We start from the raw sequence: 18,193 nt of genomic DNA, 5'->3' as shown, positions 1-18,193 counted from the left end.
TGATGGCTTGAAACAAGCTAAAACATGTATTGACCAGTTGTAACTCATCAAGAGTAATACAAGTATTGATTAGGACGACCTTAACTCATTCCAGTCTGGACCTTAATATCCCTAACAAACGTTCTGGACTGGGCATTTTTAAGGATCCTTAAAACATTATATCTCTGTACCTTTAGGAGATATTGGCATGATTCTTTTTTCTTTGTGCTTGTTTGAGCATCTAATTTTCAAAAGCGCTCTTTGTATCATGTCAACTATCATTTGAGATTTTAAAATTGTTTATATATTATACCATGTTTTGCGAATGGAGGAAAAGTCTGACGGATAACTAAGCAAGTACAGTTTTCTGAAATACAGTTATATTTACCCTATTTTGCTAATATAAAATGTGCATTGCAATTACAAAACAACAAAAATAATGAGTACGATATAAAAACAATTTTTCAATAATAATAATAGTAATAATTACAATAACGAAAATGGGAGCTCTTACGAAATTTTATTTAATTGATAAATTTTGTTAAAACTTAGTCAAATGTAAAAATTATTGTTCCATTTATCACAAAATACTTCTGAGAACGAGAAAATAAGTCATCTAAACAGACAACTTTACGAATATGTACACAATCTTACATATTCACACAAAATAGAAATTTTTTTTTTGCTAGGGGCTTTACGTCGCACCGACACAGATAGGTCTTATGGCGACGATGGGATAGGAAAGGTCTAGGAGTTGGAAGGAAGCGGCCGTGGCCTTAATTAAGGTATAGCCCCAGCATTTGCCTGGTGTGAAAATGGGAAACCACGGAGAACCATTTTCAGGGCTGCCGATAGTGGGATTCGAACCTACTATCTTCCGGATGCAATATGAAATATGCGGGAATATGCGCTAGGCCGTAAAAAACGATCTCCAATCATAATGAAATGCAAGAAGTTGTTTCGAATTCATATGTCAATAATATGTTCATTTGCGCATAAACTTATAATATATCACAAAATATCGAAAATATCACTTTCGTCAAGCACATGTTCGCTGCGGAAGCCATGTCTTAGAGCTCACTGAGTGACAATATCTACTGATGCATGCAGTTCAAAACTAACGTAAATTCTCTGACTTAGACATATAATACTGCCATCTGCTTAAATACTCTCGTAACTAATACATGAAGAAACACGATGTAACCACCAGAATGCGTGCATAGCTCGTTCTCGATTTTTAGCGAATTGTCAAACCTTACTACGGGCTATGCCCACAACACGGCCTGAACGTAATTTCGGCCGCTGCGAGCTATGCTCGCAGTTAGACTGGAAAGAGTTAAATAACAAAGTATTATGTAATGAATTTTATGTCATGCAGCACACTGGGAGTGATACATTTACATGCTATGGAGTCCCAGCTAACCCAAAGAGTCAGGAACCAGGCTGGGCTTCAATTCACAGCACCAAACTTTATGAATTTAGTTAAATCTTTTGCAAAAATTCGAAACTTCCCATGAAAAAAACATATAACACAACTTTGTATTTTGTACAGAACACAATTTTTTTTTCTAATGGCTTTACGTCATACCGACACAGATAGGCCTTATGGCAATGATGGGATAGGAAAGGGCTCAGAGGGCATAGCCCTAGTGTAGGCATTCCACTCACTCCACTTGCTGTATACGGAAGCCCGGCGGCCGATGATGCTCTTTTATTTTTAGTTCACGGGATAGCCGATAGGAGCGTCCTTTACAATCTGCCAGCGATCTGTGAACTGTTGCCAACTGTTAAGGAAATGTCCAGCGGACTGTTGTTGCGAAATTTGTTATAGGTTAAAACCACTAAATTACTTTTTTCTTGCCGTGCGGGCAGTATGAGCCGCGGCGATAGTTAAGAGCCTCTCGAAGGGAGTGTGGCCCCCAAATGGGGCCACTGTTCTCATGACACAGCTTGGCCAGGATTTGGAAAGATAGGTTACAGCTACTAAATTACATATTTTTCTTGGTGTGTTTCTTGCTGTGTTTTTATTCTGCGTGGGTTGGTAACGGTAGCAGCGAGTTAGGAATTATGGGAATGACGTCATGTCGGCCAATGGCCGTGCTTGTAGCTGGCCGGCTAATGGTCGATGGCGCGTGAAAACTTTCATTGTTATAAAACTGAAGGTACCTTTTTGGGCAGGTTCGGTTGGTCCCTGGCATTGGTAATGAACATATCTCTCTTCTAAAACGATTTTAAGGTACAATTCATATATATTTCTACGCGAAGTTGTGTGTTATATACTGGAGTGCCTACATTAGGGCACTACCGCTTGGAGTTGGAAGGAAGCGGCCGTGGCCTTAATTAAGGTATAACCCCAGCATTTGCCTGGTGTGAAAATGGGAAACCACAGAAAACTATCTTCAGAGCTGCCGACAGTGGGATTTGAACCCACTATATCCCAGATGCAAGCTCACACCTGTGCACTCCTAACCGCACGGCCAACTAGCCCGGTCTTTTATTATTTTGCGGACATTAAATGAAAAGAATTTGACATACAAGGTCTTGAAACAGAATGTACTTGCTTTATGTGAAATACAACCATGGACCTGTTCCATGAATGAACTTTGCAACTTTTCACTTTGCACTTTTCAGTTCAGATTTTGTGCTACCATCACTTTTCAGATTTAGCTTGCAAAGTGAAAAGTGAAAAGTTAGGAATCTTTTCACTTTTCAAGCCTGTTCTGTTCCTCCATTGGTACAGAAATGCAAAGTGCAAAGAAATGAAGTGAAAAGTTTTCAGAAATCTTGCAAAGAGATGATTTCCTTTCCAGTTGTTAATTAACAAGTATGTACTCTAGTTGCTCGACGTAGATTTTGGTTTAGTGATATAAACATGTTACAGCGAGAGCTTTTGTTTTCATCAAGTGAGGACAGCCATGAAGAATCCAACAAGAGAACGTACAAAGACAGAATTAATTTTCATAACCTCACTTCGACAGAATTTCGCGAGTGTTTTCGTATTACCCCAACACAAGTTGACTATATTCTTGAAATGATTGGTCATTTATTGAAACATGTAACAAAACTAAGTCAGTCCCTTTCCGAAAAAGAACACATTCTTATAAGTTTACATTGGTTAGGAAATGGTGCCCAGCTGCACGGTATAGCAGCAATGCATGGGACTTCAAAATCAATTATTTGCAGAAGTGTTACCAAAGTCGTAGTGACAGAATTTCTAATGAAGAGTGAATTTCCTTCTGTGTGTGGATGTGTTGATATTGTTGTTAATATTGTTACTGTCTCGTTAATATTGTTGCTTGTCATCATCTGAGAGGTTATTTTTAAAGTTGCCAAAAAGGATGTCACGTTTCTCCTTGACAACTTCTAGCACAGCCAGCTTCTTGTAATCATCTTTCTTTCCCATGATCAAAACTTTAAACTAACGGTACCACAATTATACCATCACGTTCACCGTGAAAAATAAAGCATTAAAATCCTCGAGTATTATACAGTTTGCCCATGAAATAAACTTGATCGGATCACTCATTTGCAAAGACTTTACACTTTGTGAAGAAATTGAAAAGTAAAACCTAGATCATGGTGGAACGGAAAGACTTTGCACTTTGCAAGAATTGAAAACTGAAAAGTTGAAAAGTTGCAAAGTTCATTCGTGGAACAGGCCCCTGATGTACAAAGAAGATATGGAGTTGACAAAGGAAAGAAGGAAAGGAGGCAGAATGACTGAGACTGAAATGTTGGATGGACAGAAAGTAAGTGAACCTGAAGAAGTTAGGGAACAATGGAAAGAGTACATAGAATGGTTATACAATTAGAGTAGCAGGTCATATGAGAGTAGCATAAATCTGGAAAAGGAAAATGAACTAAATGAAGATAAGATTGATTTTAGTATACTAATAAAAAAAATAGATGCAGCCATTAAGGAGATGAAGAATGAAGTGGTAGTTGGAGTAGATGAAATCCCAGTTGAACTACTCAAGGTCCTGCAGGAGAAGGAAAAGGAAATATTTGTAAAATTTCATCAAGAAATATAGATAAAAGGAAAATTGCCAAAAGACTTTCCTGAAATTACCGGTATAATACTACCAATAGAAAATAGGAAAAATACTAATAAATGCGAGGAACACAGGACAAGAAACCTAACATCTCATGCAGCCAAAATACTAATAAGAGCAATTAACAGAAGGATTTATAGACTGTCGTAGGTACGACATCGTAACTGGTGTAAAACCTTCAATTATTACGTTTAATTTATTTTAATTATAGTTTTTTTTTTTTTGCTAGGGGCTTTACGTCGCACTGACACAGATAGGTCTTATGGCGACGATGGGATAGGAAAGGCCTAGGAGTTGGAAGGAAGCGGCCGTGGCCTTAATTAAGATACAGCCCCAGCATTTGCCTGGTGTGAAAATGGGAAACCATGGAAAACCATCTTCAGGGCTGCCGATAGTGGGATTCCAACCTACTATCTCCCGGATGCAAGCTCACAGCAGTGCGCCTCTACGCGCACGGCTAACTCGCCCGGTAATTATAGTTATTTAAGGCTACATTATCTTTTCTTAAATGTTAAATATGATTAATATATTATTTCCTTGTAAATATGTAGTATAAAATTGTATAACCTCAAATATGTATTGTTTAACCTCAAAATCTAGAGAGTCGAAAGTGATAGAAAATTCCATAATGTTCGTATGTTAGACTTATTGTACTATAATTTGGTATATATGAAGGGTTCTGGAAACTTACTGTAAAGTTTTATTATCCAGATACACGTAGAGACGTTAAGAATGTTGTAGATATTTCCATAGGTATTTGTAAATAGCTGAGGAACGTTCGAGTACCCATTCGACTAGCTGGTCGATCAAGGTTTCGAGTGTGTTCCATTAGAGTGTTGTAAGAACTCTTCCAGAAGTCGATCATTCTAGAGGGTTGATCGAATAGTATAAATATTGAGCTATCAGTCAGTGAAGTAAGTTCTTAGTTCTAAGTTTGCAGTTCTTAGTTCTTGGGACTCAGGCAAGTGATGGACTGGGAGTGACTGTTGGGCTCCGAGGTGGAGTCTGAGTATTGGGCTCATGTGAGTGAGGCGGTGAATTCAAGAGAGAGTATGTTATAATGCGCGCATCAGTGTTGTTGATATCTGCACTGGTCAGAATCGACTTCAGGGTACTCCGCTATTGAGTGTTGTATATAGTGTCATTTGCGACTGTGTATAATTGTGTGTTGTGACGTACAGTGTAAATAAAGTAATTTATATAAGGATGTGAACGTGTTCTCGTGTGATGTTTCTTTACGTAAAATAAAATCGCAACGTAGAACGATAAATTGGCTACCATGACAGGATGTAACAGGATACTTCAAGACTCAGCAACGAAGATCGACCAAATGAACTTGGTGATGTTACGGAAAGCGCTGACATCCCGAGGTTTACCGGCGGCTGAACGCAAAGCGAACTTACAAGAGATGCTGCGCCAGGATTTGATAGACAACGGAGAGGACCCAGAGAGTTTCGACTTCAAAGTCACCTCAGATGAAGAAACCAACGACCAGGTAAACATTATGTTCGCACAACTATCTGCTTGGATTCAGGCGAGACCAACAAAATCCAGGCCGAGACTAAAAAAATCAAGGCCCAGACTCAAGAAATAAAGAACCAAATCAATTCTTTGGGCAACGAAGTGATCACTGATGTCGTGTCGGACAACAACGAACCGGACGTGAAGCAGTCCGAAGTGATGGTTGCGGTTGTGGAGTCCGTAGTTCAAGGCCCAGCAGAAATACCAGGTGCCCTGTGTGAAAGCACGACAGCTCCGGGGACACGGGTGAAGCCTACAAGCAGTGATCGCGGCTCCGGCGTCGTGAAGATGGCAACTCCACGGGACGACAGGATCATTGCAGCAATGGTACAGTCCGTAGTTCAAGGTCCAGTGGAAACAGCAAGGGCGCTGTGTGAAAGCACGACAGCTCTGGAGACACGGGTGAAGCCTGCAAGTAGTGATAGCGGTTCCGGCGTTGTGCAGATGGCAACTCCACGGGACGACAGGATCATTGCACTGATGGTGGAGTCCGTAGTTCAAGGCCCAGCGTGTACAGCGAGGGCGCTGTGTGAAAGCACGACAGCTCTGGAGACACGGGTGAAGCCTGCAAGTAGTGATAGCGGTTCCGGCGTTGTGCAGATGGCAACTCCATGGGAAGACGGGATCATTGTAGCGATGGTGGAGTCCGTAGTTCAAGGCCCAGCGGAAATAGCGAGTGCGCTGTATGAAAGTACGACAGCTCTGGAGACACGGGTGAAGCCCGCAAGCAGTGATGGTGGCTCCGGCGTCGTGAAGATGGCAACTCCGCGGGACGACGGAATCATTGTGGCGACAGCAGCCGACAAACGAGGGTGCCACCTAACCAGGACACTAGTCCCGGCACGAAATCATATGCCAGTAGGAACGCTGAATTCAGCACCCCGGAAAAAGAGACTCAACAGGACCAAGACCACGATGTGCGAGCCTCTCCTGTGCATCACACCGGTGGACTACGAAGACGCGTACGTCCTGGCAGAACACAAAGGCACAACCAAGGGGAAAGTCAGTGGAGTGTTGACTGCCACGCGAGGACCTGCAGATCTTTGCTACGGAGAACAGGAACACCGTCAGCCAGACCCAGCGGATCCCCCATGGGTAGGTGGTGGCCATCGATTGAACTATCTAGCTGCGATATGTGGACTTCAACAACGCCAACGAGAAGACAGTGTGATTGAGGTAGTCTAGGTGTAATTTGAATAGTGAGGACTAAGAGAGACGTAGAAATAGATATAAGGACACCTAGATATAATTTAAGACCTAGAATAAGGAATGTACAGAGTAGATATTGAAGGTTTTAGGGGGGATAATTGTCGTAGGTACGACATCGTAACTGGTGTAAAACCTTCAATTATTATGTTTAATATATTTTAATTATAGTTATTTAAGGCTAAATTATCTTTTATTAAATGTTACATATGATTAATATATGATTTCCCTGTAAATATGTAGTATAAAATTGTATAACCTCAAATATGTATTGTTTAACCTCAAAATCTAGAGAGTCGAAAGCGGTAGAAAATTCCATAATGTTCGTATGTTAGACTTATTGTACTATAATTTGGTATATATGAAGGGTTCTGGAAATTTACTGTAAAGTTTTATTATCCAGATACACGTAGAGACATTACGAATGTTGTAGATATTTCCATAGGTATTTGTAAATAGCGGAGGAACGTTCGAGTACCCATTCGACTAGCTGGTCGATCAAGGTTTCGAGTGTGTTCCATTAGAGTGTTGTAAGAACTCTTCCAGAAGTCGATCACTCTAGATGGTTGATCGAATAGTATAAATATCGAGCTATCAGTCAGTAAAGTAAGTTCTTAGTTCTAATTTCGCAGTTCTTAGTTCTTGGGACTCAGGCAAGTGATGGACTGGGAGTGATTGTTGGACTCCGAGGTGAAGTCTGAGTATTGGGCTCATGTGAGTGAGGCAGTGAATTCAAGAGAGAGTATGTTATAATGCGCGCATCAGTGTTGTTGATATCTGCACTGGTCAGAATCGACTTCAGGGTACTCCGCTATTGAGTGTTGTATATAGTGTCATTTGCGACTGTGTATAATTGTGTGTTGTGACGTACAGTGTAAATAAAGTAATTTATATAAGGAAGTGAACGTGTTCTCGTGTGATGTTTCTTTACGAAAAATAAAATCGCAATGTAGAACGATAAGACGAATGGAGATTTACACTGGAAAAGAGCATGGGGTAGGCACAAGGGATGCCATAGGTTATATGATTAAGGTACATAGGAAAAAAATGTTTTTATAGACTTAGAGAAGGCATCTGATAGGGTGAGGTAAGCTTATGAAAATAAAATATTTAAAAAGCATGGACTTGAGAGAGAGATAGAGAGAAGACTGACCAAGGAATTGCATTACAACCAAACAGTAAGGTAGTGAGAATTTCTGGTTCTTTGTTCATACTGTGCAAAACTTCTATACTGGCCACTTTAGCTGTTCAAGGTAACTTCAGCATCCTTCAGTACATCCACATTTAAAATGTATGCAATCTCTTGTACATAGTCTCAGTGTCCATGCCTCAACACCATACAGTAGGATGCTGAAAATGTAACACCGAGTAGTCATGTTTGTAGTGTAATGAAAGGTCATGGCTTGTCAAAAGTTTTCTAAGTTTCTGAAAAGAAGTTATGGCTAGCTTGATTCTGAATGAGATCTCATGAGCAAGGTCCCAGTTATCATTAACGTAACATCCCAGGCATTTAAATGTTGCCACTCTCGCAATCCAGTCTTTTCCTGCTTTGAGACTACCCTGAATCTTCTTTCCTACTTACAACTATCCACTTGGTCTTCTTCACATTCAAACTCAAACCCATGGAGTTGCTGGCTTCAGTGACAACACTAAGAAGTTGCTGTAAATCTTGGAGATTGGTAGAAAGTAGGACAGGGTCATCGCCATACCTGACGTTATTTATGATGACACTATTAACCATAATTCCTTGAGTCTTTCCGTAAAGAGCATCTCGAAAAAATTTCTGAATAGATGTTGAAAAGTATTGGTGAAACAATACAGCCTTGGCAAACTCCTTTCATAATTGACACTTCTTACGAGGCATGACCATCAACTCTTATTACCAATAATAGAGATTTCCTGCCCATCAAGCCCTAATTCTCCAAGAATGTTCAAGAGTTCATTATGGCAGACAGTATCAAAAACATTTTTGTAATTGATGAAACAAGCAAAAGCATCGACACTGACATCCCAGCACCACTGGACTAATACCTGCAGACTTAATAATGCCCCTCTTGTACCAAAGCCATTTCTTTGAAGTATTATAACTGAAGACCCCTGCTCTATAACAGATATAAAAATCTGAATTGCCATAGCTAAGGGAAGCTGAACAAAAAGAAAAACCTGTTCTGTTGCCCAGTAGAGAAAGATCTGAGGAAGAGACTAGTATGGTGTTACGTGTGAAGGAAGAGACTAGTATGGTGTTGTGTGTGAAGTATAACTCTATACAGTGCAGATTTAGAGGAGAATAGACGAAGCGAGCAGGGAAGATATAATAATGAACATGGAAGTGCTGAAGAGAGTGGGAGAAGAGAGCAGCAAGGTAGCTGTAAATTTAAAAAGAAAGAAAAATTGGACAGGACATAACCTACGACACGATTATAATGATTCTTTATTACGAGTGGCGATGAAAGGGATGGTAAAAGGGAAACAAGGAAGGGGAAGGAGGAGATACCAGCTATTAGACAACATTAGAAAAGGAGAGGAAGGACATGCACAGGCAAAGGAAAGGGCACAGGACAGAGAAATATGGAAGGCACAGCCATGATACCTGCTGAAAGGCAGAACAACCTATGATGATACCATTTCTGTGAGTTTTCTTGACAACTTTCAATTCTAGGAATCTGAAAGCTGTCTGAAGCAATACATACTGGACGGACCTAGAGCAAAATTAAATCATTTTTCACAAGTGTAATTGAATACATTTACCATCTCTTGCATATCCTTCAGCACAACCACATGTTTCCACTCGTACCAACTGCAACTCTATTGACTTGATGGGAACCTCACAGCTTTCCACAACAAGCTGCAAACAAACAAAAAAACACACCTATTTAGACAACTGAGAAAAAGAAAAAAAAAGCTAGCATCTTAGTCCTATAGGCACCATGGCTTAAATCTTATTTGAAGGATAATATTCTTACCATTTCAAAATAAGAACTCTTCACCACAAGAATATTGATCATTAGATTCCACAGGTAAATAGCAACTATTCCAAAAATGCCAATTTCATGCCAAATATATAAATGATCCAACTGCTGGAAACTGTACTGTGTTTATCTTTTATATTTTTTCTGATATATACTCTAATACAGCCACAATACCACATCATGGTTTAACACGTTTTCTTTCACTTCTTTACCTTTTCACAATTACTGTATCTGGGATCAGCACTAATGTGGAATAAGACCAGTTTTATGACCAGATGTCCTGACACCAATCAGAAATGAAGGGATGTATTCACTATTGTGTGTTTTTGTGGTAGTTGTTAGTATGTAAATGAAGATGTGTATTAAGATGATCATAAATACCAAGCCCCCAACTTAAAGGAATTAACCAAACATGACTAAAATTCCCAGTCCAAGCATGAAACGAACTCAGGTTCCAAAGAACCGAAAGCCACTACACTGACCATTCAACCAAGAAGCTAGATGGTTTAACATACTTGGATCTTGAAATCAAAATTTCCCCAAGAACCTTTTCTATTTCTCCCTTAACCTGTGAGGGGTCGCATCCGGCCGTTTAAACCATTTCTGTTTATTTTGATCAATCCTTCCACGAAAACTGCTGATTATACTTCCTACCCCTCAGTACCTTTCAATGGACTCGTCCACACTTTTGTCACATGCCTGTTATCCCTCTTCACTCCTTTAGTGAGTGACAAGCTGGCTATCTGGTCGTTTCGTTCACATGCGACTCCTCACGATGCCTGTCTCCGTTCTATTCAACCACACGCGACTCATGGCGCAGACTTATTTATAATGTGGAAAGTGCACTTTTATCATTCATTGTTGAGTAGAGGGAGAAGGAGCATTGCCTAGATGTGTGTTAAATGAAATTAAACATCATTTTAAAAGTATTTTCCATAAACAGAACACAAATTTTTATTTTCATTTTCATCAGCAAAAGGCAATATCATTATAATTATTATGTTAAAAAGTGTTTGTGTTTAAATAGTGTTATATTATTGTAACAATAAATGGCGTATTAAGTAAGCGTTTGGTGTTTTATTGATTTCCGGTCGAAACGACCATACAAGACTCCTGATGTTACACTCGGCAAGCAACCCCTCGCGGGTTAACAGCCATCCTGAATGACTAACATAAACTGATTAGTAGTTTCTGGATACTATTATATATTCAATAACCAGGCTCAAGGTAGAGAGGGTCACCCTCCCTATTCTCCATTTGAGTAATTCTTGCCTGGCGCATCCATGCTGTGGGGGTGGGCATCCTCCACATCAGTAGGCCAGTGTGAAAGGATGGCTAAGTTCAGGCAGGGACCCAGCCCCACGGGGTCTAATGTGGAATCCATGCCCAGGGTTACGGGCGAAGATCTTAACGTCATCTTTGGTAGAGAAGGAGACCTTCAGAATGGCAGAGATGGCGGATGAGGCAACCCATCCTTCCTGGGGATAATTAGAAGAGGACACCACTGCCTTGTGGAGAAGAGGGATCTTCAAAGGCTAAGGGAGTAAACTCCGAAAGAAAATCCTTATCTGGGTGTTAGGCCTAGTAAGTCAACAGTTGAGTATGAATATACTGCTTTCAACAGTTCTTCTCGTACTGTCCGAATTTATGATGGCCAAAAGCCTGATGCTCGTCGGAGATACCGGAAGACACAAAACCCTCCCAAGAAGGAGTGACTGAAAATTGGTACACTCAATATCCTCACTCACACCAACAAATATGAAGAACTTGTGGATCTTATGGAGAGGTGTAAGCTCAAGATATTGGGGTTGAGTGAGATAAAATGGAAAAGATATGGGAAGAAGTCCTTGAGAAATGGATATGTGCTGTACTGGAGTGGGAACAATAATGAATCCAAAAATGGAGTTGGCTTCCTCCTTCATTTATTTATTTACTAGCAAGATACCCGTGCTTCGCTACGGTATTATACTGAAATTTATAATTGAATGCTTATTGTTTTAGATATATAATCCGCCGAAATTCGCGATCTGACTCGTTTTCTGCGAGAATCCACCAAAATTCCCGATCTGACTCGTTTTCTATTATTTTACAGCACGTTTCCTCCCATTTTTCAATCTTCCTTTCCAGCAATCGATTTCGTACTTCCCGGGCTAGGCTCAGGTATTCCTCCTGGTCAGTTGGGTCCGTAAATCTTTGCCATCCTTTCCTTTAATCATTTTTAATATGGATAAAATCCTTCAGGAGATCCGGCGTGGTGTCATATTGGGTGCCTTGGCGGCACTGAACCCGCGGCCGGACTGCATTCTTAGTCATTACCCGTCCAGGAGCCGTTACCAGCGCGGTCCGCACACTTGACGACGGTCCGGAACATTATTATTATTATTATTATTATTATTATTATTATTATTATTATTATTATTATGTGTTGCTGGAATGGCTGATGCCAGGGAAAACCGGAGTATCCGGAGAAAACCTGTCCCGCCTCCGTTTTATCCAGCACGAATGTCACATGGAGTGACCGGGATTTGAACCACAGAACCCAGCTGTGAGAGGCCGGCGTGCTGCCGCCTGAGCAACGGAGGATCCTTATAAGTACATTAATAACAGTAAAATCAATTGGTCTCACCTCCTTCTACACCCCCACCGCCGTTAAGTTTATTTACCGCCATCCCCCCCCCCCCCAAAAAAAAAATTAAAAGAAGGCTTGTTTCTTTATGTTTAAGGGAGATTCCAAACACCAATGTTCACGTCTATTACCTTCAGTTTTGAGATATAAGTATCCCCATAAAAGTAATTTACTTTTTTCACTTCATTTCACACTACTCCCCCCCCCCCCAAGTGAACTTTCCCGCAAAAAATACTCGTTTCTTTAGTAGTAAAGGATCTTCTAAATACCAATTAGCACGACTCTAACTTCTTTAGTTTTTGATTTATGTGTCCTCATGAAAGGAATTCAACTCCTTTACACTCCCGCCCTCCAAGATGGTTTCCCGCCCAAAACGCGTTTTTCTTTGTTTTTAAAGGAGATCCAAATACGAATTTTCACGTCTGTAACAACTTTAGTTTTTATTAGATGTATGTATTCTCATACAATTAAGCCAATTAATTTTTCAATTCTTTCAAGCCCCCCCCCCCCCAATTCATTGGATTTTCCGAGAATACGTGTTTATTTACTTTTAAAGCAGATTGAAAATATCAAATTTCACGTCTTAACATCTTCATTTTTGATATATCAGTAGCCTAATTAAAAGAATTCAACACCATTTTCAGTCACTTTTACCCCCCCCCCTCCACCCAAGTGATATTTCCGAAAACTAAAAATACACGTTTCTTTATGTTTAATAGAGAAAAAAAATACAATTTTTCACAAATGTAACATGTATTTTTTTTAGATATACTGTAAAAATTCTCATTTTAAAATTTTACCCCTTTTGAGTTCCCCTTAAGTGGAGTTTCCAAAAACAAATCACCTATATTTCTTTACATTTACAGGAGATTCCAAACACCCACTTTTTACGTCTGTTACATTATCCGTTTCCAAGATATTCTGTAGATATAGTCTTTCAAAAAATTCACCCCAATTTGTCACTCCTGTTTAACCGCCATTAATTGGATTTTCCAAAAACGAAAAAATACGTGTTTCTTTACTTTTAAAGTAGATACCAAATACCAATTTTCAGGTCTGTAATATCTTCAGGTTCTGAAATATAAGTAGCCTCGTTAAAGGCATTCAACCCATTATTCACCCTTTTACAGCCTTCCTATTGGGATTTTCCGAAAACAAAAGAATACATGTTTCTTTATTTTTAAAGGAGATTCTTAATACCAATTTTTACATCTATAAACTTTAAAAGTTTTGAGATATAGATTCACAAATTTTAAAAAATCTCCCCCATTTCACCCCCCCCCCCCCCCATTAATTGGATTTTCCAAAAACAAAAAAATATGTGTTTCTTTTTTAAAGGAGATCCCAAACACCAATTTTCAGGTCTGTAATATCTTCAGGTTTTGAAATATAAGTAGACTCATGAAAGGCATTCGACCCTTTCTTCAACCTTTTCCACCCTTCCTATTAGGATTTTCCGAAAACAAAATATACGTGTTTCTTTATTTTTAAAGGATATTCTAAATACCAATTTTCACATCTATGACCTTTAAAAGTTTTGAGATATAGATACACTCATTTTAAAATATTACCCCCTTTTCACCCCCTCCCTTAATTGGATTTTCCAGAAACAAAAAAATACGTGTTTCTTTATTTTTAAAGGAGATCCCAAACACTGATTTTCAGGTCTGTAATATCTTCAGTTTCTGAGATATAAGTAGTCTCATTAAAGGCATTCAACTCTTTTTCCACCCCTTTTCGCTCCTCCTATTGCGATTTTCCGAAAACAAAAAAATACGTGTTTATTTTTAATGAAGATTCTAAATACCAGTTTTTACATCTGCAAACTTTAAAAGTTTGGAGATATAGATTCACTCATTTTAAAAATTCACCCCCTTTTCACCCTCCCATTAATTGGATTTTCCAAAAACAAAAAAATACGTGTTTCTTTATTTTTAAAAGCGATCAAAAGTACCAATTTTCAGGTCTGTAATATCTTCAGTTTCTGAGATATAAGTACCGGTATCCTGATGGAAGGCATTCAACCCATTTTTCCCCATTTTCACCCTTTTTCACCCCTCCTATTGGGGTTTTCAGAAAACAAAAAAATACGTGTATCCTTATTTTAAAAGAAGATTCTAAATACCAATTTTTACATCTGTAAACTTCGAAAGTTTTGAGATATAGATACACTCTTTTTAAAATTTCACCCCCCTTTTCACCCCCTTAGCGACGAAATATCCAAAAATCCTCTCTTAGCGAGCACCTACATCTTAATATGAATATATCCCCAAAATTTCATTTCTTTATGTCCAGTAGTTTTGGCTCGGCGATGATGAATCAGTCAGTCAGTCAGTCAGTCAGTCAGTCAGTCAGTCAGTCAGTCAGTCAGTCAGTCAGTCAGTCAGGACAAGTTATTATATATATATAGATTTGTCTTTAGTAGTGGCGAAGTTAGGACTCGTGCTCCTCTCTTACACTGATAGGATCATCCAGGTGGTAATACATATCCTACTCTTCTGCAAGTATATGCACCGCAGAGAGGATGTACCACAGAGGAGGAAGAGCAATTCCTTATTGAACTTGAGAAACAAATAACAGAGGAGAACACCATCATTATGGGTGATCTGAATGCCCAAGTTGGTAAAGAACGACTAGACTGTGAAAACATCATTGGCCCCCATGGCTATGGTAACAGAAATTCTGAAGGAGAGAACCTGATTGATTTCTGTGCGCAAAACAACTTAACCATACAGAACACATGGTATCTGAAGAGGGAAAGCCAAAAAATAACGAGATGCAGCTGGGATGGAAAGCTCAAGACTGTGATCAACTTCATCATCACTGATAGAAAAGCGGGTCAGTATGTTACAGATGATAAGTCATACCCAGCGAGTGCCTAGATAGCGACCATCGACTATTAATCACGGACCTAAAAGATGTTCATGTGTCCAAAATTAAACAAAGAAAATACCAAAGATTAAGACATGGCTGTTGAAGGACATGGATAAGAAAGGAAACTATGAAGCAAGGATAACAGCCACATTACCCAAAATTGAGAAAGGGGGAGTAGAAGAAGAATGGTCCTCATTCAAAGAAACCCTTGTAAAAGAAGCCACGGAAATCTGCAGAAAAACAAGTGCCACACAAAAAAGAGAAGGAAACACCTTGGTGGAATGCCTGAGTGAAGACAGCAGTAAAAGACAGAAATATACTGAAAAGAAAATTAGACCACGAAAAACAGAAAACATGATAGATGAAATGAATTAGAAATTGAACATCTAGCACATCAATATCGGGAAAAGAAACTGGCTGTGAAAAGACTGATCCAGGAAGAAAAGGAAAAGTGCTGGGATGAATTTACTACAAGGATAGAGGAAAACTGTCAAGGAAGTAAGAAACTACTATACAAAGTAGTAAACAGTAAAAGAAATTAATATATAAACATCCTTGCACTGGAAACAGATTATGGTAGCTTAATACGAACAGAGGAAGGGATCAGGGATGAAATGAAGAAGTACTTGAACATGCTGTTAAATGGAGATGGGGGCAACACCATCACCAATGACTGTAGTGTAGATGAAGCCAAAAACAACAAATACCCATTAACATGGCTTGAGGTAGAAACAGCACAGAGCATATGAAATGGGAAGTCCCCAGGCTTTGATGATCTCAGCTCAGATATGATAAAGGCAGCTGGAATACCAGGGTGGAATTGGCTATATAGAGTGTTATCAGTGATTTGGGAAGGAAACAAAATCATTTGTGAAAGGATCATCCATCAGCATTTGCTTGCGTTTACAATTCCATATATATCCCCTCAGCAGCATGGTTTCCTTCCTGGAAGCTTCTGCGTGACTAACTTGGCTATCCTCCTCCATCATGCCACGTCTGCCATCCATGTGGGCTCTCAACTTGATGTATGCTATATCGACATCGCGAAGGCCTTCGATACCGTGGATCACACGCTTCTTGCACACAAACTTTCTGAACGGTTTAGCGTTCATGGGAGACTCCTAGCTCTAATTAATAGCTTTCTGAACGAAAGACTACAGCGCGTGGTCCTTGATGGATGCAGGTCTTCTCCCACCACCCTCTCTGGTGTCCCGCAGGGTAGTGTCCTAGGTCCACTTCTTTTTGCCCTGTTTACTGATGACCTTATCGATACTGTTTCCCACTATTCATGTGAAATCCTTCTCTTTGCAGATGATTGTAAAATCTTCAAGCAGATCGATTCTCCTACAGATACAATCCAATTACAAAATGCTCTTGATTCACTGTCAGGTTGGTGTACTACATGGCGTCTTAAACCTCATCCCTCCAAGTGTTCCACCATTTCGTTCACACTTCGTAAATCCCCCGTTCTACAAGAATATCACCTACTGAACCAACCGATTGCTCTTGTTGACAATCAAAAAGACTTAGGAGTGCATTTTGACAGTAAATTGTTGTTTGTCTCGCACATAAACAGGGTTACCTCACGTGCTATGTCACTCCTCGGTTTACTCTACAGGTTTTCTGACATCACAGATGTAAATGCCCTCCGAGCATTCTACGTTTCCTGTATCTTGCCTATTGTTGAATACGCCTCTCCAGTCTGGTCCATTTCTGCTTCTTCAAACCTCTGCCACCTTGACCGTGTACAATCTTTTTTCTGTGCTATCGTCAGAGCCAGGGTCCCTGCATGTCGGAACCTAAGCACTATCCAAGTGCTCGGGAAACTGAACCTCAAGACTCTTTCTGCTCGGCGGAAAGTAGCCGACCTAAAGCTGCTATACAAAGCAGCTAATGGTCTATTTAGGTCTCCAGATTTAGCTTCCTTATTCCCCTTCCACATCCCATCCCGTAGTACCAGAATGAAGACCCTATTCCATATTCCTTACTCCCGGCTTTCTCTCACCCAAAGGTCCCTTTCTATACGTATTCCAGCAATGTTTAATACATTATCCATCAACATGAACCTCGACATCTTTGTAACGTTTCCTTCCTTCTGTCATGATATTTCTAATATAACTTAATTTTCCTTCTTGTTCTTTCCCTTTCTTCTCCTGTATTTACTGTAAATGTATTTTTCTTTATTAATATCGTTGTTTATGTAAATATGTATCGTATATGATTGTACAGTTTTATTGTGTATATTTGTGTTCTTTGTAAATATTTATATATCTTTCATTTTAGATTCATATCTATTGTACATAGCTCGGATCTTTGTAATTCGGCGTTATGCTGTTGCTGATCCTGAATAAATAAATAAATAAATAAATAAATAAATAAATAAATAAATAAATAAATAAATAAATAAATATCTGCCACCTGGGATGCGCCACGTGGGAGTATCACCTCTCCCCCTGCTACGCCAGCGTAGTAGGTTCGTGGGATGGGAGGATGAACTGGAACAGAAGATGTAGGAAAACAGAAGGAGATGGCGAGCACTTGTACACCACACCCAGGAAACTGGAGTTGGGAAATGATGATGATGATGATTATATATTTAAAGCCTTTGTTATTATCAGGCCTTTATTATTATCATCATCTTAAGACTAGTTTGCCACTACAGTAATATATTTCCAGATAAGCCACTTCCGAGTAGTGCATTAGTATTCTTATTAAGCTCTGACCATCTTTAAGAGTTTTTGTACCGGGCGAGTTGGCCGTGCGGTTAGGAGCGCGCGGCTATGAGCTTGCATTCGGGAGATAGTGGGTTTGAATCCCACTGTCGGCAGTCCTGGAGATGGTTTTCCGTGGGTTCCCATTCTCACACCAGGCAAATGCTGGGGCTGTACCTTAATTAAGGCCACAGCCACTTCCTTCCAACTCCTGGGCCTTTCCTATCCCATTGTCAGCATGACCTATTTGTGTCG

At 39.7% G+C, this 18,193-nt stretch overlaps 1 protein-coding gene across 2 annotated transcripts in view; it reads right to left on the bottom strand.

Moving 5' to 3' along the window:
* Positions 1 to 18,193, bottom strand: part of LOC136877369 (vacuolar protein sorting-associated protein 26C) — an 85,638-nt gene that overhangs the window by 18,138 nt on the left and 49,307 nt on the right. For both annotated transcript variants that reach the window (XM_067151349.2, XM_067151348.2), the window contains exon 5: positions 9,507 to 9,603. In XM_067151349.2, coding sequence (XP_067007450.1) covers positions 9,507 to 9,603 — 97 coding nt within the window. The remainder of the gene's footprint in view (positions 1 to 9,506; positions 9,604 to 18,193) is intronic.

The sequence above is a fragment of the Anabrus simplex genome, chromosome 7 (genome assembly GCF_040414725.1).
Source record: "Anabrus simplex isolate iqAnaSimp1 chromosome 7, ASM4041472v1, whole genome shotgun sequence".
In the NCBI taxonomy this organism is placed as follows: domain Eukaryota; kingdom Metazoa; phylum Arthropoda; class Insecta; order Orthoptera; family Tettigoniidae; genus Anabrus; species Anabrus simplex.
Note: the sequence above shows the minus strand (reverse complement) of the source record. Positions and strands in the feature narration are given on the sequence as shown.